This window comes from Poecilia reticulata, chromosome 7 (assembly GCF_904066995.2).
Source record: "Poecilia reticulata chromosome 7, P_reticulata-male-v2, whole genome shotgun sequence".
Lineage (NCBI taxonomy): Eukaryota > Metazoa > Chordata > Actinopteri > Cyprinodontiformes > Poeciliidae > Poecilia > Poecilia reticulata.
The window spans coordinates 12,916,170-12,941,749 of NC_088836.1; the positions used below are offsets into that span (position 1 = coordinate 12,916,170).

Consider the following 25,580-nt stretch of genomic DNA (forward strand, 5'->3'; position numbering starts at 1 on the left):
AGAGTGGCAGAAATACAAGGGATCACAAATCCAGAACTGTGGTCCCACTGTGCTGGCAAAATGAACCCTGCCGACCTGCTTACGCGGGGTCACAATGCTCAGAGCCTTATTGAGAGCCAGCTGTGGTGGAAGGGACCCACTTCACTGTCTACAGATGAGAAGGAACTGAACATTTGGAGTGACTATGTAGTAGATGAAGTGAATGCAGAGCTGAGGTCTGGGTATGAGACAGTTGTACAGCTCACTGGAACTGAGCAAACTGAACCTCTGTTAAACTTAGAAAGGTACAGCAAGCTTAAGACCATGTTAAGAATCACTGCATGGGTAAAGCGGTTTCTTACTAACACAAGATCTTGTCTGAAGGTTCAGGGAGAGTTAAGTACAGAAGAACTTAGTGCAGCTGAAATGTACTGGATTAAGTCTACACAAGAGAATTGTTTTAGTTCTGAAATAGTGCAGCTAAGGTCAAAGCAAAATGTGAAGGTAGATTCTAAAATCAAAGATTTGAAACCGTTCTTAGATGAAAATGGTCTACTAAGTGTGGGGTGAAGACTGCATAATTCAGATCTTAGTTTCAGAGAACAACACCCTTGGATACTACCGACAAATCACAAGTATTCTGAACTATTAGTTCAGTCGTGTCACGAAAGAGTGATGCATTCTGGTGTAGGAGACACATTAACTCAAGTTAGAGAACAATATTGGATTTTGAGAGGCAGACAGCTTGTAAGACACATTGTATCAAAATGTTACATTTGCAAAAAACTAAAAGTTAAGGCAGCACAACAGATCACTGCTCCCTTACCTCGAGACAGAGTAATAGAATCACCTCCTTTTGAAGTTACTGGTGTAGATTTTGCTGGACCCTTATATGTTAAAACTAAGGACGGGTCTGTAAAATCATATATAGCACTGTTTACATGTGCAGTGACAAGAGCAGTACATTTAGAGTTGGTCTCAGATCAGACTACAGAGAATTTCTTATTGGCCTTAAAGAGATTCATCGCAAGACGAGGTCTATGTAGGGTCATTTACTCCGACAATGCTAGAACATTCAAAAGGGCGGACAAAGATTTAAAAGAGTTGTGGCAAAATATCCAAGGATCGACACTCACAGAGTTTTTCACTGACAAGGGAATCACATGGAAGTTTATTGCTGAGCGAGCAGCTTGGTGGGGGGATTCTGGGAAAGGCTTGTGAGATCTGTAAAAACATGCTTAAGAAAGGTACTGGGGAAAGCATCCTTGAGCTTTGAGGAGCTCACGACTGTTCTTACTGAGGTTGAGGCAGTGTTGAACTCTAGGCCTCTGTCCTATGTAACTAGTGATGCATTGGAACCCCAGCCACTTACCCCATCTCATTTCCTAGTTGGTAAACGCTTAACTTCCTTGCCACCAAAGATTATTCCTTCACCTCACCTAAATCAGGTACTCACTGCAAACTGTGAACAGCTAGGTAGAAGGTGGAAATACCAACAGAAACTTTTGATAGGCTTTTGCAAACGCTGGCGCAGAGATTATTTGATGGACTTGAAATCAGCCCACAGGGTGAACAGTCCTACTCCAACACTACTTAAAGTAGGAGATGTAGTTCTCTTGGGAGAGGACAATACACACAGACAGACATGGAAAATGGGTAGAATCGTAGAGGTCTTTCCAGGCAGGGATGGTCTCATACGTTCATGCAATGTTCGTACTTCGACTGGTGGCTTGTTACACAGGCCTATTCAGTTATTGTATCCTTTAGAGGTATTTTAAATGAAAGGTAAATCTTATACACATGAACAGTTGTTCATCGGGCGGGAGGATGTTGTGACTTTTTTACACTTATATGTTGTTCAGTATGATAAGTGACTGATTTACAATTATATGTTAAGCATAGATTACATGATTATTATTAATTGAATTGAACATGATTGTATATAATTACAAGGATGAAGTGAAATATATTTAAGTGCAAGACATGATTTATTTGAATAGAAGAAGTCTTTTATTTTGAAGAATGCTTAAGTATCTGGTTCTGTTTTGTCACTATCTTGCTTTGTTGATATTTTGGTTGGCTTGGTTACGAACACACTGTAAAAAAAATTCTGTTGTTTTTACAAAAAAAAATCTGGCAGCTGTGGTTGCCAGAATAATTCTGTAGAAAACACAGTGAACATGTAAACCGTTTTACTGACCAAACAGTAATTATAACAGTGTTAAATTGTGAAATAAACAGATTATCCCATAGTTTTGCACAAATTTTAACTGTGATTTGAAAAGGTTTATTTTGGTAATAAAACAGTTTTATCAAGTAATTTTAACCAACTTTTTCTGATGAATTATCATAATAATGCTGTTATTTTACACTTTTTTTCCAGTAAGATTTACTCAGTTTTTGTTTGTTGTACAAAAAACTTCATTTAGTCCTACTGATAAATTACCTTTAAATAACGGATTAGAACTGTTAAAATGTCAATTTAAAACATTTTATTAATACTTTCTGAAAAACTGAAATTTGCTTTAATTTTTTACTTTTTACTAAGAATTATATCTTTAAATATCTATAAGCATGAAATTTCAACAAACATTTCTAACTTAAAGGAAACTTTAAAACACAAGGAAGCCCAATATAAATTGTATCTATGATAACCTTAAAAAAAATAAACATACACTTGCATGCCTTTGAAATATTTATTTTCAATGAAGTTCTCATTTGTCTTTTCTGAACATCATGAAGCACATGCACCTGCTGAATACATATAAATTTCTTCAACGTTTTTAACTTTATCAGAAACAGTATGAGAGCCAACTTTCACCCCCTTTTTTTGGAGGGGGGGGGGGCTTGAAGATTATAACATACAATAAATTTCTATTTCCAGTATACATTTTAATAATAATGTTTGTTTGCTTCAAAAGTTTTCCTTTTTTAGAAGCAATTCTATTTTCAAATATCTATAAATAATCAAATTTCAACAAACATTTACCAGTTAAATGCAAATTAAAAACACAAGGAACCCCAATATAAACTGTATCTATAATGATAATTCAATATATTTTTTTAGAAACAAATAAACATTTTAATTGAAAACATATTTTCAATGAAATTCTCATTTGCCCTTTCTGACATGGAACAAAATTCAGCCACTGAACAAATATAAATATGTCTTTTCTACTTCCTTAACTTCAGAAGACACTGTGTGAGATGCAACATACATTTAGAAATCTATTCAGCTCTGTTAAGATTAAACACTGTCTTGATAACTCACTGACTTTAGTCCTTTCTCAAACATCACGCCACTCATGATCCGCAAGTTCCTGGATCAAGGTGAGGACACGGGGGTTCACATGCAGTCTGGGTTTACGGGTTTCTTCCACCTTACTGCCCTTGTTTGGGTTGATTGAGAAGAAACACCTTAAGATAAAGAGGACAAACAGAAAACTACATCAAAATGTGCTTCACAAAGACATAAACATTTTATTCAAGATATAAAAGTTGTCAAAAGTCAAATTTAACTGCCTACAATAAAAAACAAACAAACAAAGAAACAAGAACTCATACCTCTGCAGAAACTCCAGTGTAGATGCCAGCCCCGATAGATAATGTATGTTAAAACAATAATAGCTCCCAAACATCATGCAGAGGGCAGAAATAAAACAGGAGATGTTGTTGTTTCCAATCTGTTGATCCACACTCAGCATGAATCGTTTGGCATGGAAGCAGGATTGACCTAAGGAGAAAGAACAAATACATTTAGACTCCTGATACAACAAAACAATGACATTTATAAGAAAATAACAAATTAAGTAAAAAGTACAAAAATAATATTAGTATAGTAAAAGCTTAAGAAAATAATTGGAATAAAAAAAACTATTAAAGAAAATGTCAGATGGACAAAAGTGCAAAGAAAGGGGACAAGACAACAAAAAGACAACAGGTCAAAGAAACTGGAAAAACAAAAATGAACTCACCACACACAATGATAGTGGAAGTCAAGGAGACATTCTCCATCTGTACTTCTTCAGCTAGGCATGTGTCCTCCACACAGAAGAACACTGCTTCTTCATTTTCATTGAAGTAGCAGAGAAGTAAGAGCATCAACTCTAACACTCTAATGCCTGCATCAGTTCTTCTGAGAACTTTTCCCAGGGTATCTCAAAGGTGTCCACCCAGTCTGCTGCAGATGTCTGGTTGCTGCTGGAGGAGTTTGATGACACACTTAGCGGGGACAAAGACTGCTGTGATGGAGGAGTATCTCGTGATGCATTACTTGAGGACCTGCTGGTTTCAGGGGTCCTGCCTTCAAAAACACAAAACAAAAAATAAGTTATCAGAACTGAATATCAGTGTTTAATGGTTGATTTTCTAGAATTTTACTTACATCTGAATTTCCAAGCAGCAAGTGCCTTTCTGGCTTGAATTGGTCTTAATGCTGACAGACAGCAAGTCTTTCTCAACAATGAACTGGAAGTCATCATACGTTTCTACTCCAATTGACTGTAAAGTCTCCTCGAAAATGTCTTTTGAAGCCTCTGCAAGATCGGGCAACACTTCATTGATAGCACTACGTAAAAATGTTTGCTCAGCCATTTCTGGAATAAAATCAGACAAAATAATGGTAAAAACACAAGATCACCGTAATATAACATGTATTCTATGTACAAATTAAAGAGAGTCATACTTAGTGTCAAACAAAATATCGTGCCTGATTCACACTTTTTATTCATGTACATCCTTAAATTTTTAGTCAAACTTCTCTCCCGGTATCTTGTCACCAATAATTACTGGCAACAATCTCAGCAAGTTCCAGTTTTGAACAGCTTGACCTGAAAGCCTGATTGCCTCAGAGTTGACAGGGCATGGCTTTGTGAGAGCATCTGATTCTTTGTACTTGAATTGCTTGATTCTACGGTTGAACTGGGAATATGTAAACCGTTTCTTTGTTTTAACGAAATATTTCAAGTATAGTGCAAGATCACAGGACACGACATCCTCAAATAAGTCATGGCCTAAGCAAGGCGGAAGACCAGGTTGGCAAACATGAAAAGACTTTAGTGAGTTGAAGTCAGAGTTTACCTTGACACCTTTGATGTCTTGAATGCTTCCAGTCTCTCGATGATGGACTGCCAAATTGTAAGCTTCAGGGGTTCGCTGTGGACCACAAGCATTTGGATCATTAAGAAAGTATTTTCTTGTGATTTCACAGCACCTACAAAAGTACTGAGAGGTACTAAAGTTTTCAGTAAACCCACCAATGCTGTGTTACGTTATGTTTATCTTATGTTTACGGGACATATGAGCTGTGAATGATGATTTGACGCTGAAAACTTTTTTGCAGGCTTTTACTGGACATGCTACCGGCCGCCCCTCCATTATATGCTCCTTTAAATGAGCAACGACTTCTTTCACAGTTTGGCTTTGGTGCCCACACAATGAAATGGTGCATTTCAATTTAGCAGCAATGACTTTGGCTAATTCGGGTTGTGAAGCCACGTTGTGAACTCGGTAAAAATGAGTTTTAAACGCTGCATATGTACAAAATGTCCGCTTACATTCTGTGCCGAGGCATTTGAATACACAACTGGGCTCGTTTCTGTGCACTCTACAATGCAACACATAGCCCCTCAATGATTCTAGTGTTTTACAGCAAAATGTACATATAATCATGTTTAAATAATTTCAACCTACCCAACAAGTTACACGTGTTGCAGGTGTAGCAAAAAATGATTCTACTGCATATTGTTCCAAGAAGCAATATGACGCCTTAAAAACAAAATGTAATCTCCCCAGAAACACAAATTACCGTTACGTTTGAAGAAAACAAAGCTTAACTTACATTTGCTGAAAGCTGACGAGGTCCAAACAGCGCTCTTTTCTTTGTCAAGGTTTGAGCACAATTCAGCTTCTTCTGAGATGAGAACCGTTGTACGAACTTGTTCAAAACAGCTTTCAGGCGCCAGGTAAGCGAACCAATCAGAGAGCAGAACAGACCGGAAGTTGAGCACAAAGCGGTGTTCTCTGTCTTTCTCGCAGTAGCCGAACTTTGAGCTTATAATGGCAACGGTGAAGGTAAAAAATCCAGTGTTAGCAAAAATAATAAATAAAAATAAAATACATGTACCAATAAGCAGGTACATGACTTCCTTGTTGATTCATATGTTTCCTCCACGTTAGACGTGAAATATGAAGAAATGATCCAATCAAAATTGACAGAGAATAAGTAAATGAATTAAAGAGGAAATGACAATCTAAAGAAGTGGGAAAATACAAGTGAATATAAATAGATAACTAGTGAACAAAATTGGAAGTAAACAATGTGGAATCATAATTACTTAATTCCACATTAATTTCCAAATCTATTAATTTATTCATTTATTTCATTATCCATCCATCCGTCCATCTTCTACTTATCTGGAGTTGGGTCTCAGGGGCAACAGCTTAAACAGGGAAGCCCAAACTTATTTCTCCCTAGCAAAAAAATGGTAAGCTAGCTTCCAATTCATTTGGATTTAATCATCACAGAATGTAAATGTTAGTTTTACACTGCTGAAATGTTGTGAAGGATCCAACTTTTTTCATTAACAATACAAAATTTGTGTTTTCTACAACTAAATACAATATTATTTACAATTTCACATTTTAAAATTTACAATAATTTTCTGTTCTACGTTATACAACATCATACTGGTAAATGAACAAAATATAATTGTGTTTTTCTTTACAACATTTTTCTGTCATGATTTCACAGATTTTTACTGTTGATTTTACGGACTTTTTTTACAGTGCAGCTGTTGCCGTTATCAGCTGTCGCCTTTTTCTCTCTTCAATAAAGGAACTGAACAGAAAGGTTCAGTAAAAGACATACGAGCCTCCGTTTTGTTTGAAGAAGCTTCACTCCGTAACAATATTTGTTACCTTTTGTCCTCCGATTCTTAGTTTTTAAATAAGTCCGAATAGCCATGCTGCACGAACAAACGCAGGTCTCTTCGTGAAGATAAACATGAATATATGAATAAGTGACGTAAGGGATCGCACCTTTTTATTTTCAGTTGGCCTGTCATGATTGGTTGATTTGTATGACTGACCAATGGAGATAGGAAAAAAAGAAAAGAAAGTTTTGGCCACTCTGAGGTTTAAAAAAAAAAAAAGGGCGGGCAAGGCTGACTCTGAGGGGGGGCAATGCCCCCCCAATGCCAGCCCATGCCGCCGGGCCCGGGGCGACCGCAGGAGGGGCAACTCCTCCGCCCCCCATCCCGCAGGGCGCCAAAGGCAGCCCATGTCGCCGGGCCTGGCGCGACTGCAGGAGGGGCAACTCCTCCGCCCCCCATCCTGCTGAGCGCCAGTTCTTTGTCGTCTTGTGTGGGAACACTGAACCTTCAAGACAGGAAGGAGAAACTCCTGAGAACCTGTCTAACTGGTTCGTTCTGCAAGACGAAAAGAAGTTTAGTGACCAAATGATGGTAGAATACCTACATTCAAGGACTCTGGTTCAGTCCTTCATTGACGTCAATCTGTGACGTGTGATTCGGGCTTTGAATATGCTTCCTGAGGATCACGTCATCAATGACGAGCTGACTTGAATGTTGCTCCTGTTCCTTTTTAATCTTGTTGTGTACAACTTGTCAAAGTGAAACATCTCAAATAAAATAAACTTTTACCAGCTTTATATGAGCTGATGATGAACTCGCTCCCTTACTAAGAGAGAGAGAACATTTATATCTGATGAATTTTCAGGTTTACAGAAATTGACACGAAAAAGACCAAATTATTACAGGGACCAACATTCATACACAGTCTAAAAATACTGTGAGGTAAATGTGAATATCTATATCCTCATATCTACATTATATAGCTACATCACATGTCATGTTACTATTAAAGCTTAGTCACATGACACAGATTGCCCTCAGTAAAAGCAATAACCTGATAATGACCTGCCTCTGATTGTTCTCATTTACATACAGGCAGGGGTGAAAGTAGTTTTAAAATCTTGGGGGTACGATGACAAAAATAAATAAATAAATATATATATATAGCTTTGGAGCTTCTGTGCTGATTAACGTTTTTGCAAAGCGATAAAAGCTGAGTAGCTCTTGAATTGCTACAAAATAAGGCTGTATTTCCCTCAGCCCACTGGCTGCAATGTTGACACCTTGAGATGCCACGAGACCTAAATTCTGAACATCATGGCATGGAGTGCATCCCACTTTCCCATGTCTGACATATAACCATTAATTTTAGCTTTTAAACTGGTTATATTGATCCTGTATCCAGAAAGAGGAATAATCAGTAATTCAGAATCTAGAATATCAATATTTACCAATCAAACTTCAAGTCTAGAACTTATTTTATATAATTAAAAATTTCTTATTTCAAGCACAGAAAATGAAATCACATACTTAATGAAATGTCTTCAGATAATTAAAACAGACTATGTCCAAATGGAATCATTTGTGTTATTGGCAATGAAAAATAAAAAAAAACATGAACTTATACTCTTGTATAAGTTGGCAGAGTGTACTGGAAATTATAATTTAATATTTAAACGGTTGACATTTAACACAACAATTTCAGAGACAATATCAGTTTATATATCAAGATAATTCTTGGCATGTTTCCGTCTGCTGTGGACCTTAATCTGATCTTCTTGATGCAAGATGTGGGACCTTTTACTGACATGTCATGACATTTCTATTGATGTGTGATTTGAAATGGCTGGTATTCCACACAATGAGATTAGAATGAACAATATTGATTAGCTCAATGTCATGATAAATATTTGAACTTTTGGTTTATATTTCAAATTCTTACTTTATAAGTTACTAATATTAGTTTGAACAATATTTTATTCATCATGTTTGTAACCCCTTTTATGACATCATACAATCCAAATGGGAAAGCGCCCAAAATGTCAGTGAGATAGTATTAATGTTTGATACAACAGATTTTCTTTCCGATCCAATACCGAGTAAAATTTAAGCTGGTATTGGCAATACAGATCCCATACTTTGTGCAAAGACAGTTAATTTGTTTCTTAACTAAATAAAAAATAGATGTAATCCATATCTTGGCTTCATAAAAAGAACACAATGTACTCTGATGGACTCATTTTACACTCAGAAGGACATTGAGAACAATCTCGTTTACTATAAACTATTTTAATTCAACAGAAATATACAAAACATGTGAAAATGGAGTTGCAAACTAAAAAAGAGAAAATTAGTAAAGTAATAACCCTACTAAATACATCCTTGTTTAATTATTAAAACTAATATAAAATGACAGCTGAAATAGCTCCATGTCACTTTTATAATAATCTGTCAACATGTTCATTTCTGAGTGAGTGAGCGTCAGCAGCACGCTGCGCATGGGCATTACGTCCTTACACATTACATACTTACCAGGCGGAAGAAAAAGTAGTTCCCATTAACAACGTTTTATTTAGGCAAGATCTCAATAATTTAGTTACTTTCTAACGTGCTCTTGTTAATCTACATTATCTCAAATTACTAAAGTGTTGAAAGTATTGATCCTTGGATCTAACAATAGATTTTAAAGAATTAAGTTCTGGTATCGGAAGAATCGATATTTCAGTATCAATCCGCACATCACTAATGGCAACGCGAGAGATCATTTAACTGCCCTGATTAACGGTTAATTCAGTTGTAACAGCCTAACTAAGCTTTTATCTACTGTACTTTTATAAGATTTTCTTTTGGCAAATTCTCTAATCTCGGTTGGACATGAATGAAGATGGAGGACTTTTTTACGTGTATAGACCCTACAGCTGCTGTACTCAGAGGTAAGTTTAAAGTCTGTCTTTCTAAGATAAGCTAACTGAAGCTAGCTAGCATGTCGTGATATACCAATTTTCATCCGCGGTTAAAGAGCCGCTCTTGTGAATATGAGCTTTGAACAGTCATTAACCACAATAGATGTGGCTTAAAAATAATATCGACACGAGTTCTTGGTAGCTTCCGTTTTTTAACATAGCTAAGGTGGCTTCTCATATAGCTTCTGATTCGGGAAATGGTTAAAGGGCAATTCCGCCTAGTATTTCACTAACTGAGGGTGTTTGATGTGCTGTAATTAAAAACTTAAATGCAATGAGTCTAACAGCCTAGGTTAGATATTCCACACTGTTACCAGGATATTTTAAACACTATTTTTAATTGGTGAATTTAAGTAGTCCTAGTTTGATTTAATTAAAATGACTTTCTTGCCATCTTGAATTCATGTAATATTGTAATTGAGCAAATGAACTAAAATAAGACTTGTTTTATTTTTCAAGTAAACCAAACTGTTGCCATGGTGAAGTCTATGCCAGACAAGTCTCCAATCACGTATTGCACCATCTACAAGAAACTTTGGGAATTGCAAGTGACGGCGTCCTTCACATTCTTGAGGTAAGAAATTTATGATACTGATTCATCATTACACTGATTAGTCCCTAAAACGTGGTTTGTTTTGTGATTGTTTTTCTGTCTGTGCTCCAATTAGCAGATGACCCAACAACTTCAAACAAGATCACTTTTCAGCTCTGTGGTGATCGTGAAACCAACTTTCTACTGGCCATTGGAACCATGCCTGCCCTGATCTTCTGAAAGGAGGACATCACAGCTACTACACCTTTCAGCATCCGTGTGTGGGACCACTCCTCTCTGTGCTGCTGACAGACGTCTTGAGAACGCCGTCCGTAACTGAGGCAAGACTTCCACATATAAAAGGCTATGGCTTATTGGAAGAAGTTCATTGCGGAGGAAGCTCCTATTGTTGACATCTAATCCCAAGATTTTTTTTTGCTTTGGACAATTTGGTTTGCTTGACTCTTAGGGCATCTTATGAGTGCGGCAGATGTGTCAGATCGTCATTGTTCTGTCATTTTACAGGATTGTTTCAGAATCAGATGCCCATCCAGACTTTAAATTCTGACCAGTAGTCATGTTTTATTGTGTTTATGTGAAACTTAAATGTAATAAAGATGTTAAAAGTAATTGAACTCATGTCTTCATTTCAGCTAGCCAATAACATCTCTTGTTCCAGTATTCACAGGATCAATTTTTGGATTTTTGTCTTAGCATAAGAACCTTGAGTAAGGCTATGACAAAATATATATTTTAATCCTATGCAACAAAAATAAACTAGTTTTAGGTATATCGCTGCAAAAAATCCCCTTTCAAAAACAAGGAGAAAAAAAAGTACAAAAATAGGGTATAATTTTCTTAAAATAAAAATTATCTGCCAACAGAACAAGAAAATTTATCTTGTCAAGATTTTCCAAATATCTTAAAATTAGTGTATTTGTACTTAAAACAAGCCCATTTTAGTAATATAAATAGAATATATGAGATTTATTTTCTTAATACATAAAACATTTTTCTTAAAATAAGAAAATTTTACGCTGATTTCAAGAAATTCAGTGTCAAGTAACATTTTCTTGAGATAATTTTTCTTATGTAACCGGGTGGTTTTACTGGAAAACATAGTTTACTTCCATTGGTTGTAAATTCCCACCCGTTTTTGGCCCTTGAACACATCTGGGCCACGCTCCCCACCTTCACTTCCGGTTGCAGCCTTGCCGGGCTCATTAGTGTATATAGGCACCGGGTGTGCACGCCAATCTGAGTGTGTTTGTCGGGTCCGTTGTGTTGCAGTTGGCTCTCAGTCAGATGAGCGCTGGCGCCGTGCTCATCGGGTTGCTGGAGAGTGTTCGGATCGTGGACATTTGATACTGGTAGGACATGGATTTGATGTCACTACCCTGCCTGTCTATTATTGTCAGCAGATGCGTTATTTTTTTCTTTTGGTATTGCAGATTGCTGCTGTTGCTATTGTGCTCCACCAGTGCATGGGTTTTGTAGTTAGATGCTCTTAAAGAATAGGTCATCTTTTAGGGATGGAGTTGTAGCACGAACAGTGCAGAACCAGAATAGTTTATAGCTCCTTATTTTATTAGATTATGGGCACAGCCTTAGGACTGGGTTGGGGAAATGTGGGATTTGTTTTTCTTTTGTCTAACATTATTTTGTGTTCTACTAATTTGGTTTGTATTTGTTTTGATTCCAATTGCTTCTAGTCTTGTCCTGGGGTTGAGCTTTGAGTTTTTAATTAGAATAATAAAGTCAACTTTTAACATTGTAAGAGAATGTATAAATAAAAATATATTTTGTATACTATTTCTGTTTCATCATTCTCAGCCAGACCTACCTGGGTATTATTAATAGGGAAACTCTAGGCCACTTGATATTTCAGTGGTCTACCAGTTGGCTTTAGAGCCACGTCCTCAGTCACAATCCGGGTTCTTTCCCTCGTGTTACAATTTTCTTAAAATAAGAAAAAATATCTTATAAGTAAAATTGGCTTGTTTTAAGTACAAATACACTAATTTTAAGATATTTGTAGGTTTATCTTGGTTAGATATTTTTTCTTGTTTTAGAAAATCTTGACAAGATAAATTTTCTTGTTCTGTTGGCAGATATTTTTTCTTATTTTAAGAAAATTATACCCTATTTTTGTACTTTTTTTTCTTGTTTTTGAACGGGGACTTTTTGCAGTGATGGAGTACATCCCACTTTCCCATGTCTGGCATATAACCATTAATTTTAGCTTTTAAACTGGTTATATTGATCTTGTGTCCAGAAAGAGGAATAATCAGTAATTCAGAATCATGACCTGTTTGTTCTGAAGATCCTTCAGCTTCCATTTCATCTTCCTAACATGGCGCCTCCTCACACCGACTCTCATACTGATTGATAGGAGGAACCACAGAGCTCTGTTAAGTTAAAGCTCATCTTCTGAAGTTGGGATATTTTTCCTCCAACAGGTTCCAGAAGTATCACCTCAAACCAGATGTTGCACTGGATTTTATGCCACTGTCATTTGTGAATGTTAGCTTCTCATTTTCAACAGTGGAGCTCTAAAGGTTGAAAAAGGTTTTCATTAAGTCTCATCAACATTTCCACTAAATAAGAGGGAAAAAAATTGTTTGATGAAGGAAAAGACTCAAACTCTGAGCCAGACAGCATCAAACTATTTTTTTATATTAGACAATTAAATTAATTTCACATAATTATCACGGTAGAAGCCATTTGTTTGTTAAATACTTAATGAAACATATTTACCGTGTTTGATGTTTGTTGTAAATGATGTATACTCACACAGAACGAGGTAATTAGTCCAAGTTTGTCGTTTATTGAACGCTCAGAAACTACAGCGGCTGTGATGCACCAAGGCAAAGGTAAACAAAACAACCTGAACAGGTGATCAACTCTAAACCACTCGCACCGTTTTATTCTCCGTCTCTGTCATTTAAGCACAATCCGTTGCCATGGCAACCTCATGCCATGGCAACGGCAGAGACAATCCGATCCATAATATTCAGTCTTGGTATTTATTTTGCGATTATTAATAAGCGCTCTTATGAACACAGCGGTGGATGATTAGTTAATTTTAAGCTCCTGTTCTGCTAGTTATTTTGGTAATGGAACCGAAACGAACCTTAATTTGAACACTTTTTTTGTTGTTGTTTTTTAATAAAGTTACGGACATTTTGATAAGCCAATCAGAGGAGGACGTGCGGGTATCAGCCTCCTGGCGGCGTTCAGTGTGTCACCTAACGCCGAGATCGACTCAAAACCTTCCACGATCGACGTATTGCACCGCTGCTCTCTAGTAAAGCACCAACAGTTCAGAAACAACATGAAGTGGGAAAAGTTATTTATTAACTGATTTAGTTGTGATTAGTGGGTGCACTCACGGCTGCACAGTGAAACCATTGATATTTTTTTTATAGCAGACAGCCTCTCCCATCTTTTGCAGGTACTACTTACCCCGCTAAATCTTAGGGGTACGCAGTCCCCTACCGTACCCCATTACTTTCACCCCTGCATGCAGGTCTGCCCTCAAGGACGTGCAGCGCCACAGCAGCAGCATTGGCAACTCCTCCTCCCCCACCCCGCAAAGCGCCAATTTCCTACCTTACGCGTCATGCGGGAAGGTGTAAGTTTTTGGGGATGTTTTTAAAGACAAAGCCTACAAAAAAAAAGCATATTTGTTACCTTTTGTCCTCCGATTCTTAGTTTTTAAATAAGTCCGAATAGCCATGCTGCACGAACAAACGCAGGTCTCTTCGTGAAGATAAACATGAATATATGAATAAGTGACGTAAGGGATCGCACCTTTTTATTTTCAGTTGGCCTGTCATGATTGGTTGATTTGTATGACTGACCAATGGAGATAGGAAAAAAAGAAAAGAAAGTTTTGGCCACTCTGAGGTTTAAAAAAAAAAAAAGGGCGGGCAAGGCTGACTCTGAGGGGGGGCAATGCCCCCCCAATGCCAGCCCATGCCGCCGGGCCCGGGGCGACCGCAGGAGGGGCAACTCCTCCGCCCCCCATCCCGCAGGGCGCCAAAGGCAGCCCATGTCGCCGGGCCTGGCGCGACTGCAGGAGGGGCAACTCCTCCGCCCCCCATCCTGCAGAGCGCCAGTTCTTTGTCGTCTTGTGTGGGAACACTGAACCTTCAAGACAGGAAGGAGAAACTCCTGAGAACCTGTCTAACTGGTTCGTTCTGCAAGACGAAAAGAAGTTTAGTGACCAAATGATGGTAGAATACCTACATTCAAGGACTCTGGTTCAGTCCTTCATTGACGTCAATCTGTGACGTGTGATTCGGGCTTTGAATATGCTTCCTGAGGATCACGTCATCAATGACGAGCTGACTTGAATGTTGCTCCTGTTCCTTTTTAATCTTGTTGTGTACAACTTGTCAAAGTGAAACATCTCAAATAAAATAAACTTTTACCAGCTTTATATGAGCTGATGATGAACTCGCTCCCTTACTAAGAGAGAGAGAACATTTATATCTGATGAATTTTCAGGTTTACAGAAATTGACACGAAAAAGACCAAATTATTACAGGGACCAACATTCATACACAGTCTAAAAATACTGTGAGGTAAATGTGAATATCTATATCCTCATATCTACATTATATAGCTACATCACATGTCATGTTACTATTAAAGCTTAGTCACATGACACAGATTGCCCTCAGTAAAAGCAATAACCTGATAATGATCTGCCTCTGATTGTTCTCATTTACATACAGGCAGGGGTGAAAGTAGTTTTAAAATCTTGGGGGTACGATGACAAAAATAAATAAATATATATAGCTTTGGAGCTTCTGTGCTGATTAACGTTTTTGCAAAGCGATAAAAGCTGAGTAGCTCTTGAATTGCTACAAAATAAGGCTGTATTTCCCTCAGCCCACTGGCTGCAATGTTGACGCCTTGAGATGCCACGAGACCTAAATTCTGAACATCATGGCATGGAGAGCACCCCACTTTCCCATGTCTGACATATAACCATTAATTTTAGCTTTTAAACTGGTTATATTGATCTTGTGTCCTGAAAGAGGAATAATCAGTAATTCCGAATCATGACCTGTTTGTTCTGAAGATCTTTCAGCTTCCATTTCATCTTCCTAACATGGCGCCTCCTCACACCGACTCTCATACTGATTGATAGGAGGAACCACAGAGCTCTGTTAAGTTAAAGCTCATCTTCTGAAGTTGGGATATTTTTCCTCCAACAGGTTCCAGAAGTATCACCTCAAACCAGATGTTGCACTGGATTTTATGTCACTGTCATTTGTGAATGTTAGCTTCTCATTTTCAACAGTGGAGCTCTAAAGGTTGAAAAAGGTTATCATTAAGTCTCATCAACATCAAAATTTCCACTAAATAAGAGGGAAAAAAAATTGTTTGATAAAGGAAAAGACTCAAACTCTGAGCCCGACAGCATCAAACTATTTTTTTATATTAGAGCAATATAGTACATATACTTGCATCATTGTTATTATTAAAGAGTTGATTCTTCTAATTAAGAAAAAAGGTCCAACTAAGTAGATTTAAAGTGATATCTTATCACTGATGGTCTTATTTTGTGGGTTAAAATGAGAATAAAATGGTTAGTTGTGATCTAATAACATCAAAGCAGAATTCCCTTATATAGGTTTTTAATGTATTTATCAAAGTGTCACTCACAATACCAATATCCAATCCAGTTGTTCATGCAGAATTCATTCTTACACTGAGTGTCAGTTTTTAGGGGATACATTTAGGAAGCACCATCATCTTTGACTGAATAATATTTTTCAAGGCAAACACAGACAGCATGTTTAATCAGTAAATATGAAAAGAAAGTATTGGAAAAAAAACAACCCTTTATAACACTGATCTTATTAACCTTCATTTTTTTGCATATTATATTAAAATGTAATGCACATTTCATTACTACAAATCAGAAATGATGGGATTAATTATAACTACAGATGGACCAATCAATCACCGAGAGATTGCATTCTGTCAATATTTTCCTTTGATTATCTCTGATTGGCATTTAGTTTCATTTACTATCCACCAAGTCATAATCTGGTGCACTGATTAGAATTTCATTAAACATATACAGACAAACGCTTTGACACTTCAATCAGAAAACTTGAAGCACTTTTTTTCTCTTTCATCAGTTACTTTTTTGTGGTTAGAACAACAAAAAAAAGATTTAATAGAAAACTGAAAATCTGCATTGAACAGGAAAAAGATGACTGTTGCATCTCTAAATAAAACACCTACATTTTTTATTAAATTGTTTTTATTTGGAAAATGCTCTGGACATCATATTTAATAGTAGCCGAGTAAAAATGTATACTGAGAGAATATTGGGCAACAAATTTTGCATGAAATCCTTTATTCCATCAGATATCAAGCAGGGTGACCTCCCCTTTTTAAAGTGTCCCTTTGTGGCGTGTATACATATTATTTATTTATTTCTTTATTTAGTGCAATTTTTAAAACTACAAATGCCTTAGTGCTAGATCTCCTCTCATCTATAAAAGTGCTCGTAGATTCTGTTGCTAAGCATAATTTTGCTAGCAGTGCTTAAGCAACATATCCTCTGTAGGTATTCTCAATATGTATTGCTACTAGATTTAAAGTGCTCACATTGCATTTTTTTCCCCCCATGTAGTCTGCATCCTAAATGAAATGCACCATGCTGTCTTCACATTCTTTAGGCACTGTTAGCTTGTAGTTTTGGCAGACTAATTTATAATTCTTTCCATCGTTGTTGTCCCAGTATTCAGCCCCACAAACTTTGTATTGGATAGCAAACTCCAGCTGCGCTCCTGGTCGAAGGGAGGGAGGGACTGTTAGGTGGAAACGAAATGTATCACAACTAAATTCCTGCCCTCTTCTTCCTACTCCATCGCAGGTTTTGGTGACAGTGGAGACCCAGGAAGCCTTGGTTTCCGCAGAACTTTTCCACTCCGTAAACGAATACCGAACTTCAACTTCTTTCTCAAAGTCTAAATTTAGGACTTGGGTGATGCCGATAATGCCCAGTTCGAAGCACAAGACCCTCTCCAGACACACTTTCTGTTCATGGAGACGCCGCAGGAACTCCGGCTGGTCACCGGGCTGTTGGGCAAAAACCGGCTTTAGGTATGGCAAGTTAATCTCAAGATGCTTTCCATCTGTCATCTCGGCACCCATCAGGAGTCGGAAGGTAACATGTTGTGGCACAAATGGGTCTTCGCCTGATTTAAACACCCTGACGTCTTCCAGGTCCAGCCCAAGAGAGTCGACAAACCTCACGCCAACACCTCTGCTTTGTTTCTTTTTGTTCTGGGTCTCAGAAGGCAGAGAGCGTGACCTTTGTCGGATGATGGGCTTCGGCGTAGGCTCGCAGGTCAGGAAGCTGTGGGAGTCTTGTCCTTTTGGCCGAGTAACTCTGGGACTTGGCGGGCGGATTGGGACAGGCTTCCTGACGGTGTTGGGCTTGTCAGCTCGAAGCATTTCGTTCACGTTTACAGTCAAGAAGGGCCTGGACCCACCGCTGCAGCTAGACAATGGCTGTTGAGATTTGGGGGGGAGTATCCTCTCATGTCCGAGGAACCACCCTCTTTCCATGTTGTCTGCTGGCCCTTCTGACCTATATAAATACACATTAAAATGAGCTTCGAAGCATAATCACTTAGCATGTCACATTAAGTTTATGAATCTGCTCTAAGCAAAGTGTTTAGGATCGAAATGAAACTTTCTTTATTAAGAAAGAAAATGCACAGCCTTTTCATGAAACTGTACTGCCAGAAACTTCGAGTGGGCGTGTATGCTGGTAGTACGTGCCCGACTGCACAGTCTGTCTGAACAGCTGCAGCCATACTGAAAATGCCCTTAATTAATTAGCATCAAATAAGCAAACGTGCATCAAACAAGCAAACTTTGAGCTCACCTCAACATACACAGATACGAAGCGTGTTGCATGCAGGCTGCAGAAACACTGTAGGTCCTTGCTCGATCCTCCATATAAAGCAACGTGTGGCGGAACTACGTCGTTTAGACTGCGAGAATGATTTCAAGCATGAACCCAGACTTATGAACTCTAACAGTTCGCACAAACCCAGCGTAAAGTCGATGGAGATCGGCTAACAAGCGCGCAGTTAGGAGGAAATGTACAGTACACAGACTCATTGGGTGCGCACCATTTGTCAGCTGGCATGGAAAACGGTGCCAAGGTGGGCGTGGCCTGGGAAAATTTCAAACAAATCATAAACTTCTTGATTTTAATGTTTACAAGGTAATTTTTTTTTAAAGACATTGAACAATTATATTATAACAATTATATTATAACTGATTCTCTTTTCCAGTATGCACTCTCAAAATGGGTTGGATTGGAACTGCAAAACATGATTCTAGCTTCGAATAACTTATATATATATGTAGATGATGTATGTGGGAATACATCATGCAGTTATATTTGTACGTGCATGCACAAATATAACTGCATAGACTGATGTCTTTGTTTATGTATCTCTCAGTTATAAAGATATACATGCTTTTAAGCATCTGCTTTTAAGGGCTCCACCAGAGAAACGGAAGCAAGTCCTGCCTGTACAGAAAAACAACGAGCACCAATTCATTTAAATAGATGAAGACTATCTGGGACCAAATTAGCTGCAATATTGTGCCAGAAACCCTTTGTTTCTGGTACATAAAGAAAGTGTCTTGTTTTTTTGTTTGTTTGTTTGTTTTATGAACAGTAAATATTGTTTTATGAGCAGGAATTCACATCTTACATGCTTCTCCTCAAGTACCTTAAAGATCATTAATATGTGCACCTTACAGGTTTGTCATAGCACCCTTTCGTCGCACATGGGTCATTTCCTAAATCTTAAAAATCTAAAAATTTTCATGACTTTGGAATGTCATTTGCTCGGAAGTAACGTATTAATATATGTTATTGCATCTCTTAAGTAAATAATTTAACTAATAAAAAAAATTTAAAAGCACTCTTTGTTAGCAAAATTTTGTGTTCTCATTCAAACAAATTGCATACACTTAAAGTGTGCAATTTGTTTGAATTGCACACTTCAAACAAATTGCAGATTCTGGAGACAGTTTAATTTACAAAATTCCAGTAGCTTGTTACTCTCTTCTGAAGAATAGAGTAGAATAAAATAGAATCCAATTTCCTTCATGTACAGTTCCCATTGGTTGATCAGGCCATCATGATGTCTCCTTCAGACCAGGTCCTAAGACAGTTGAATATCGAAATGTACACTAGGAAGAGAGACACCAGAAAAGAAAGCATGAACCAGCAAGGAACCAGACCCAACTGGCAAATACTTGTATAACATGTTATAAAATCCAGAGGAATCCAAAGCATTTCACACGACACATTGTAGCCACAGAAGCACCGGTGCTGCTTGGCCCTCTGACTACCACCAGTGGACGAGGCAGGTCTTTAAGGACACAACAAGGACACAATGACGGAGATGGATGGCGAAGGGGCTAAACTCCATAGATTACAGGACGACCTCCTACCGCCACCACCGTACTACTGATTTGGTGTGTTTCCTATTTATGGCAGAAGTTTCTCCATCTGTCACTAGAGCTTTGCCAGATAGTGTCAGAAGGCATACTCTTCTCAAATGACTCGCAAATGTCCACTTCTACCACGTGACGGTAATAAACATAGCAGTTTTTTTCTATTTCTTTTTTCCTTTTGCATAACACAATAATTAATCAATAAAGAATTTGATGTGTGTGTATCAACAAGCAGGTGAAACCTAGTAGTTTAGTTTATGTTACTGCTGCACATTTATCCTGTCAGCTATTAATGATGCTATCAACCAAGATCCTTCAGACAGATCCTTACCTGACCTTCACTTTAGAGAAACCTCCGCCCAAACCGTCCCGTTATTTCTTCTAGCCGAGTGATTCGCCGGCTGACTGTTAAGAAACGCGCCCACTGATGTTGCCTGGGTGATTGAGTAATTCAAAGCTGATTGCCAAAAGTGTGTATCTTGCTTTTCACTTCCTGCATCTATTATGGGGCCTCAAAATAAGATTTGTTGCATCTCCAGTGTTTTAAAGTGATAATTTAAAACCTGGACTCTTTTAAACAGCGCCTTTGGTGGGTTTAAATCTCGATTACTGACGCTTGCACTTCAAGTCCCATGATGCACTCCGGCGCCTCACTGAGGCACAGGCAGCGAGCCAGTCAGCAGCAGGTAAACAAACCCATCTCACAGGGAAACAAAGCGTCTGCGCTGCTTTTGCTTCGTTGCATTCGTAATGATGAAAAGGATGACAGTAGAATTAGATATGCCTTTTCTTGTCACAGGTTAATTACAATTACAAAAAAAGCGGAATTGCGTTTGAGCAGCGACGTAGCGTCGACGACCAAAACAGTAGTTCGTGTGTTAAACCTGCAGCAGAAGAGGAGAGGCTGGTGTCTTCACATGATGCATTGCAGCACCTCGGAGAAAATGGGCGATTTTAGCCGTATTCTCAGACTAGACTGTCTGATTAGAGATGTCGGCTGGCTTCTTTAGCTACCGTGCAAGACAAGATCCGTGCTGGACTCCAGACGCAGCGTCCCATGTGGTGCAACATGGGCCCCATCATGCAGGAGCGCACGGCTTCCACAACACTGAAGCGCGTCGTTTCCAAGGAGAAGATACGAGTTAAGAATACCGAAAATAGCGGGTCACTTACCAGGTAGGCATTTTCTACATTAATGGGACTGAACGTTATGCTATGGATTGTATTTTTTTTTTTTTAAAAGACATGCCTGATGCTATTTTCTGTTTCATAGCTCAAAGAAATGTAACAAGACCACGAAAGCAATGAGCCAAATGAAAAATGGTCTCCCGGGACCAGATAAGGATAAGGACACAGCAGCCCTACAGAGGGTATGTGACTGGCACCGTGACTAATTAATATGCAATAGGTATTAATACCACAGGTTACTACTGTTACTACTACCCAGTAGTAATGGGCCAGAATAGACTGTCCAAAAGTTACACCTTTGATTCAGCACAGCACTGGGTAAAAAGTAAGCTTAGATGTGTTGTACAATTAGAACTGACCTGTTTGACACCCACCTAAGGGTTTCCTACTGGCTTTGCTGAGTTGGTTGTATTAAGTCAGGTCACCAGGGCTCTCATTAAAGAAGCCTGTGTGAGGCCAGGCACAGGTGGGATCCCTTCAGCATGAACGACATCTGAGTAGTGCATAGTGTAGCCGCACTGCTTGAACCAATTCACGTTTCCTCATTTTACAATCAGAAAACTTAATGTAGGTTTTGGTGGGGGTTATGTTATAAACATAAGGGTGAACTTCCACTTCACACTTGCATGTGAAGTGAAAGTAAGATTATCCACATTCTACCAGTTTTGCACATCTAGTGATTGATTTGATAGATCTGGTGACTCTTCCTTGTCATATAATTAAAAATCAGTCCGGTTCAGTGGAAAGTTCCACCACAGATTCTTTATTTATTTACATGAACAACCTTTGACCTTAAACATTTAATTGTGGTTCAGACTGTATGTTTGGGAATTGCTTGTTCCACATGTTTGATGTGTCTCCTACATGGCTTGTGGCAAACTGAGTACACAACTTCTTGTGGTTTTGTATCAACAATTACTATTTTTAGAGTGCACACATAACTGTTCACCTGTCTACAAATTCTCCAACCTGAGCAGCAGATCTCTTTTTTCTCCTCCATGTAAATCTTTCTGCTTGTTTGATTAGTGCTCTCCTTGTCTGGTGTGTCAGTGTAGGTGGACAACCCTGTCTTGGTATGTTTGGAATTGAACCGTACTCTTTTAATTTTCTGATAATGGATTGAACAGTACTCTTGAGTTATTTGGAATTTGGCATATTACTTTATTGTAAACTGAAAATGATTTTGCATTGTAATTACTTTTCTGCAGAGTGCTCAGTCTAAGAGTGGCAGGATGAAGTCAGGTGCGTCTCAAAATGCAAGCAAACTCTCAAGGTAAGAGCTAAAAGTGGCGTGTATTATTTCTAAGTGCTTTCCTTCAGATACATTAAATCCCTAAATCCTCCAACGACTTCTCCCCCACTCTCTAAATCCATCTGTCTTTTCTCAGCCCTGAAGCAGAAGTTGAGTTTAGGCCTCAACTTCGCAAGCAGTCATCTGCACACAGGAAAGAGGAGAAACGAGAGAATCAGCGGCTGTCTCCGTGCGGCACCGAGCTCCTCCCGAATCGCCAGGGGATGGGAAAAAACCGTCGAGCGCTCTCTCTGCCTATTTCTCCAATATCAGGGCTACGGATGTCGCCATCCCACCCGCTAATGCATTCCCCAGCTCCGACCCCAGAAGCACTGCAGCAGCACTACAACAACAAGGAGGTCGACTCTGACAGTGCTAGCGATCTGTCAGACTCTGAGCGGCTCCCCGTTTTGCCCTCACCGTGCACCCCGTGCACCCCGCCCCACCTCAACCTGCGGGCGGAGATCATTAACACTAACGACTTCCTCCCGGATATTCCAGGACCCCATGGGATGGCAGGGGACGAAGAGGAGAGTGAGAAACCTGCGTACACATACTCTGATTTCCTGCCTCCTCCCTTCAACTGCTGGAGCCTGAGACAGCTGGCGGTGTTTCTTCACACAGAGGGTCGCGGCGCCCCCCGACCCAAGCCTGTGGGGCCCTTAGAGAAGTACCTGGAGAAGCTGCTGCAGCTGGAGTGGCTTCAAATCCAAACGGTGCAAGCAGAGAGCAGCCGCCCCCCCGGGGGTCGCACAAGACCGCAGAGCTTCCCGTCTTCCACAGCTGCACACTCGGCCAGACCTCACACCGCGCCATCTTCCCGACTCAACTCCCCCAAAGGGCTGCGGCACGGCTCGCGAGCCTTCCCTTTCACACCTGTTAATAACCCGCCGTCGCCTGCCTCAGCCCAGCAACAGCTCTCCCGCTTTCCAGTGTGTCCGCATTGTCATATGCGCTACCCTCTCTGCAACGGCAGCTGTTCTGCCTACGCTTACCAGCGCCACTCGCGGCTCAGCCCATTGCTTGAGCGCAGGGCGCACCCAGGAGCGGCGGCAAAGCGGAGCAGCAGCGAGACCCGAGCCGCCTCCTCTGAAGGTAGGAGCCCTGGAGCACAAGGCGGAGGGGCCCGAACACCAGTTAGCCCCTCAGCTGGGAGGAGTCATCTCAGGCACATGCAGTCTGCGGGCAACGCCCGGAAACAACCCCAGGAAGCCGGCACTAACCAAAAGGGCAGAGGGCAGGTGAGGAAAAGCCGCGTCAGAGCCAACTCCGAGACAGATGTGAAGAAGGAGCCCAGTGGGGTCAAAGGCTCGGCCGCCGAGAAACGGGGACATCCCGGAAGCAAGAGAGAGCTCATCGCTTCCAAGAGAGACGAGAGGGACTGTCAGAGGGCCGAGGCGGGAAGTCAGGCCTCTAAAACTGCCACGAAAAGAGCTGCTAAAGACCCAGCGAGTCTATCCAAAGCTCCACCTAGCAGCCACAGCATTCCTAAACAAAATGGCAAAACAAAAAATGTGCACTTTGTTGCTAAGTAACCCCTATAGGCCTGAAGTATATTGCTTTAGTTAGAGGTTACTTGGTAAAAAAAAAAATCCTAAACCTATGCTTGCTTTGTGTAAAATCTGTGTAAAACTAACATGCTCTAACCCTTATAAAGCAGGATGCACACAGCCTTTAAACCGTAGACATGGTCTGTCATTCATCAACTAGTAAATAATAGTAGGTGTGTAATAATGAATTTTAATATCCTCAAATTATTTATTTCACAAATTTAGAAAGAAAACTTATTTTATAAAGATTAATGACAGATTACATACATTTTCAAATGGTGTTCTTTCCTTCCACATAATTTTCCTTTTGCGTCTTACCCAGAAGGCGGTACTTCTGGTGGACTTTCTGCTGGACAATTGTCCAGTCGGTGGGCTTACCCATGATTGTGTCATCCATGGGCGTCTATTTAGAAATATTTTCCTTAGATAATATTCAGATCCTGTGAGAAACTGAATTTTGAGCTTTCATGAGTTGTAAGCCACAATCTCTCATCATCATGAGTTTCACGCGTATAAAACGGACATAAATAAACTCTCCAGCGATATTCTAATTTTATTGAGAGGCTTCTGTATTTTTGGCATTTGTTTAAAAAAATTTTTGAATTAAAAGCGTAAAGCTGAGCTCTGCTTAAACATCTGGTTCAGTATCAACATAGAGACCGCTCTGAATTTTAATGCACTGCACTGTCATCCCTCCGTTCTCTACTAATGTTAAAATAGAGATAGGATAAATGAAAACAGATACGAGCATCCATAATGCATAACGATATTTAATACAAGTCATAGCATTTCTTAAAATACTCAAGCAGCTTTTGATGTTTGAATGTATTTTTGTTTAATGTCATTGTTTTTTTAAAATTATAATTCTTTTGTGACTCGTGTTTGAAACGTTTAAGCGTCTCTTCAGCAAAAAGATACGCACTGGATCATCTTGTGACTTTTTTGAGATGTACTGTTTTTTTCACCACTCTCTTCGTTTTTTGTTTTTTTTTTGTTACAAGGGCTTTGCACTGTCGAAAAGCTTGAATTGTAGTTTAAATTAACTTGATGTATTTTGCATAGCGCTGAGTTCGTCTCGTCACTGAAGGCGGTGGATTGTTTGCTACGAATGTAAATGCGTATTTTTCCAGAATTTCTATACCATAGCTATATTTATGAGACGTCGTTGTGGTCGACTTATTTATTTTTTTGTCATCTACATGTTTACATTGTGACTAATCTTAAAAAAGAATAAAGAAAAAGGAATTGTTTTGTAGAAGAGCTGAATGTAATTTCTCTGGCCTCTGCAGTCATCCCAATGATTTGAACAGAGCTTTGACATATCATGGCCGCTGGGCTGTAAACTGGGTGATGGTGGACAAATCACCTCCACATTCCACTACATACTTAATGTCTGTAGAGCAATGTTAATATTGCAGCGCTTTGTCTGTTTTATAGTTTGATTTAAATGTTCAGAGCACTAAAATTAATGTAGATGTGACGTACTATGACTGCACTCACTAAGTATATATTTATGTAAAATGTCAAAGCCATAGTGAAGGGGCCGGGACAGACAAATATTGTTCATGTGTACACTATACACTACGTTGAAAGATTGTGGTATTTTTTTCAGTGTTGGACACGAGTATTTGTAAGGCATAGAAATAAATGTTTTGGACGCAAGAAAACTTGTCATGCGGTTATTTG

The 25,580-nt window shown here is 39.2% G+C and overlaps 2 protein-coding genes and 2 long non-coding RNA genes across 4 annotated transcripts; 2 read left to right on the forward strand and 2 right to left on the reverse strand.

The window, feature by feature from the left end:
• Positions 1-2,415: 2,415 nt before the first annotated feature.
• Positions 2,416-7,531, reverse strand: LOC145552222 (uncharacterized). Its single transcript, XR_014088184.1, has 6 exons — positions 5,819-7,531; positions 5,059-5,133; positions 4,364-4,574; positions 3,954-4,282; positions 3,544-3,712; positions 2,416-3,396 (listed from the first exon to the last, which is right to left on the reverse strand). It is a non-coding gene; the product is annotated as an uncharacterized LOC145552222 (long non-coding RNA).
• A 1,995-nt stretch (positions 7,532-9,526) lies between these two features.
• On the forward strand, positions 9,527-10,976 carry LOC145552223 (uncharacterized). Its single transcript, XR_014088185.1, has 3 exons — positions 9,527-9,784; positions 10,274-10,388; positions 10,483-10,976. It is a non-coding gene; the product is annotated as an uncharacterized LOC145552223 (long non-coding RNA).
• A 5,004-nt stretch (positions 10,977-15,980) lies between these two features.
• Positions 15,981-20,533, reverse strand: ppp1r3da (protein phosphatase 1, regulatory subunit 3Da). The gene is made up of 3 exons (XM_008413456.3): positions 20,197-20,533; positions 18,271-19,598; positions 15,981-17,970 (listed from the first exon to the last, which is right to left on the reverse strand). Exons 2-3 carry the CDS (start codon positions 18,342-18,344, stop codon positions 17,016-17,018), a joined length of 1,029 nt encoding a protein of 342 aa, XP_008411678.1. The 5' UTR covers positions 18,345-19,598; positions 20,197-20,533; the 3' UTR covers positions 15,981-17,015.
• Positions 20,534-20,547: 14 nt separating this feature from the next.
• Positions 20,548-25,561, forward strand: fam217ba (family with sequence similarity 217 member Ba). Its single transcript, XM_008413454.3, has 4 exons — positions 20,548-21,041; positions 21,139-21,235; positions 22,262-22,326; positions 22,442-25,561. Exons 1-4 carry the CDS (start codon positions 20,923-20,925, stop codon positions 23,877-23,879), a joined length of 1,719 nt encoding a protein of 572 aa, XP_008411676.1. The 5' UTR covers positions 20,548-20,922; the 3' UTR covers positions 23,880-25,561.
• Positions 25,562-25,580: the final 19 nt, after the last annotated feature.

Excerpts from the sequence above, each read along its gene's own strand:
- fam217ba (XM_008413454.3), top strand. The coding sequence starts at position 20,923 with ATGTGGTGCAACATGGGCCCCATCATGCAGGAGCGCACGGCTTCCACA. Across the intron at positions 21,236-22,261 it reads ACACAGCAGCCCTACAGAGG|AGTGCTCAGTCTAAGAGTGG; the intron begins GTATGTGACTGG and ends ACTTTTCTGCAG. Across the intron at positions 22,327-22,441 it reads AATGCAAGCAAACTCTCAAG|CCCTGAAGCAGAAGTTGAGT; the intron begins GTAAGAGCTAAA and ends GTCTTTTCTCAG.
- ppp1r3da (XM_008413456.3), bottom strand. The coding sequence starts at position 18,344 with ATGGAGGATCGAGCAAGGACCTACAGTGTTTCTGCAGCCTGCATGCAA. Across the intron at positions 17,971-18,270 it reads TCGTATCTGTGTATGTTGAG|GTCAGAAGGGCCAGCAGACA; the intron begins GTGAGCTCAAAG and ends GTATTTATATAG.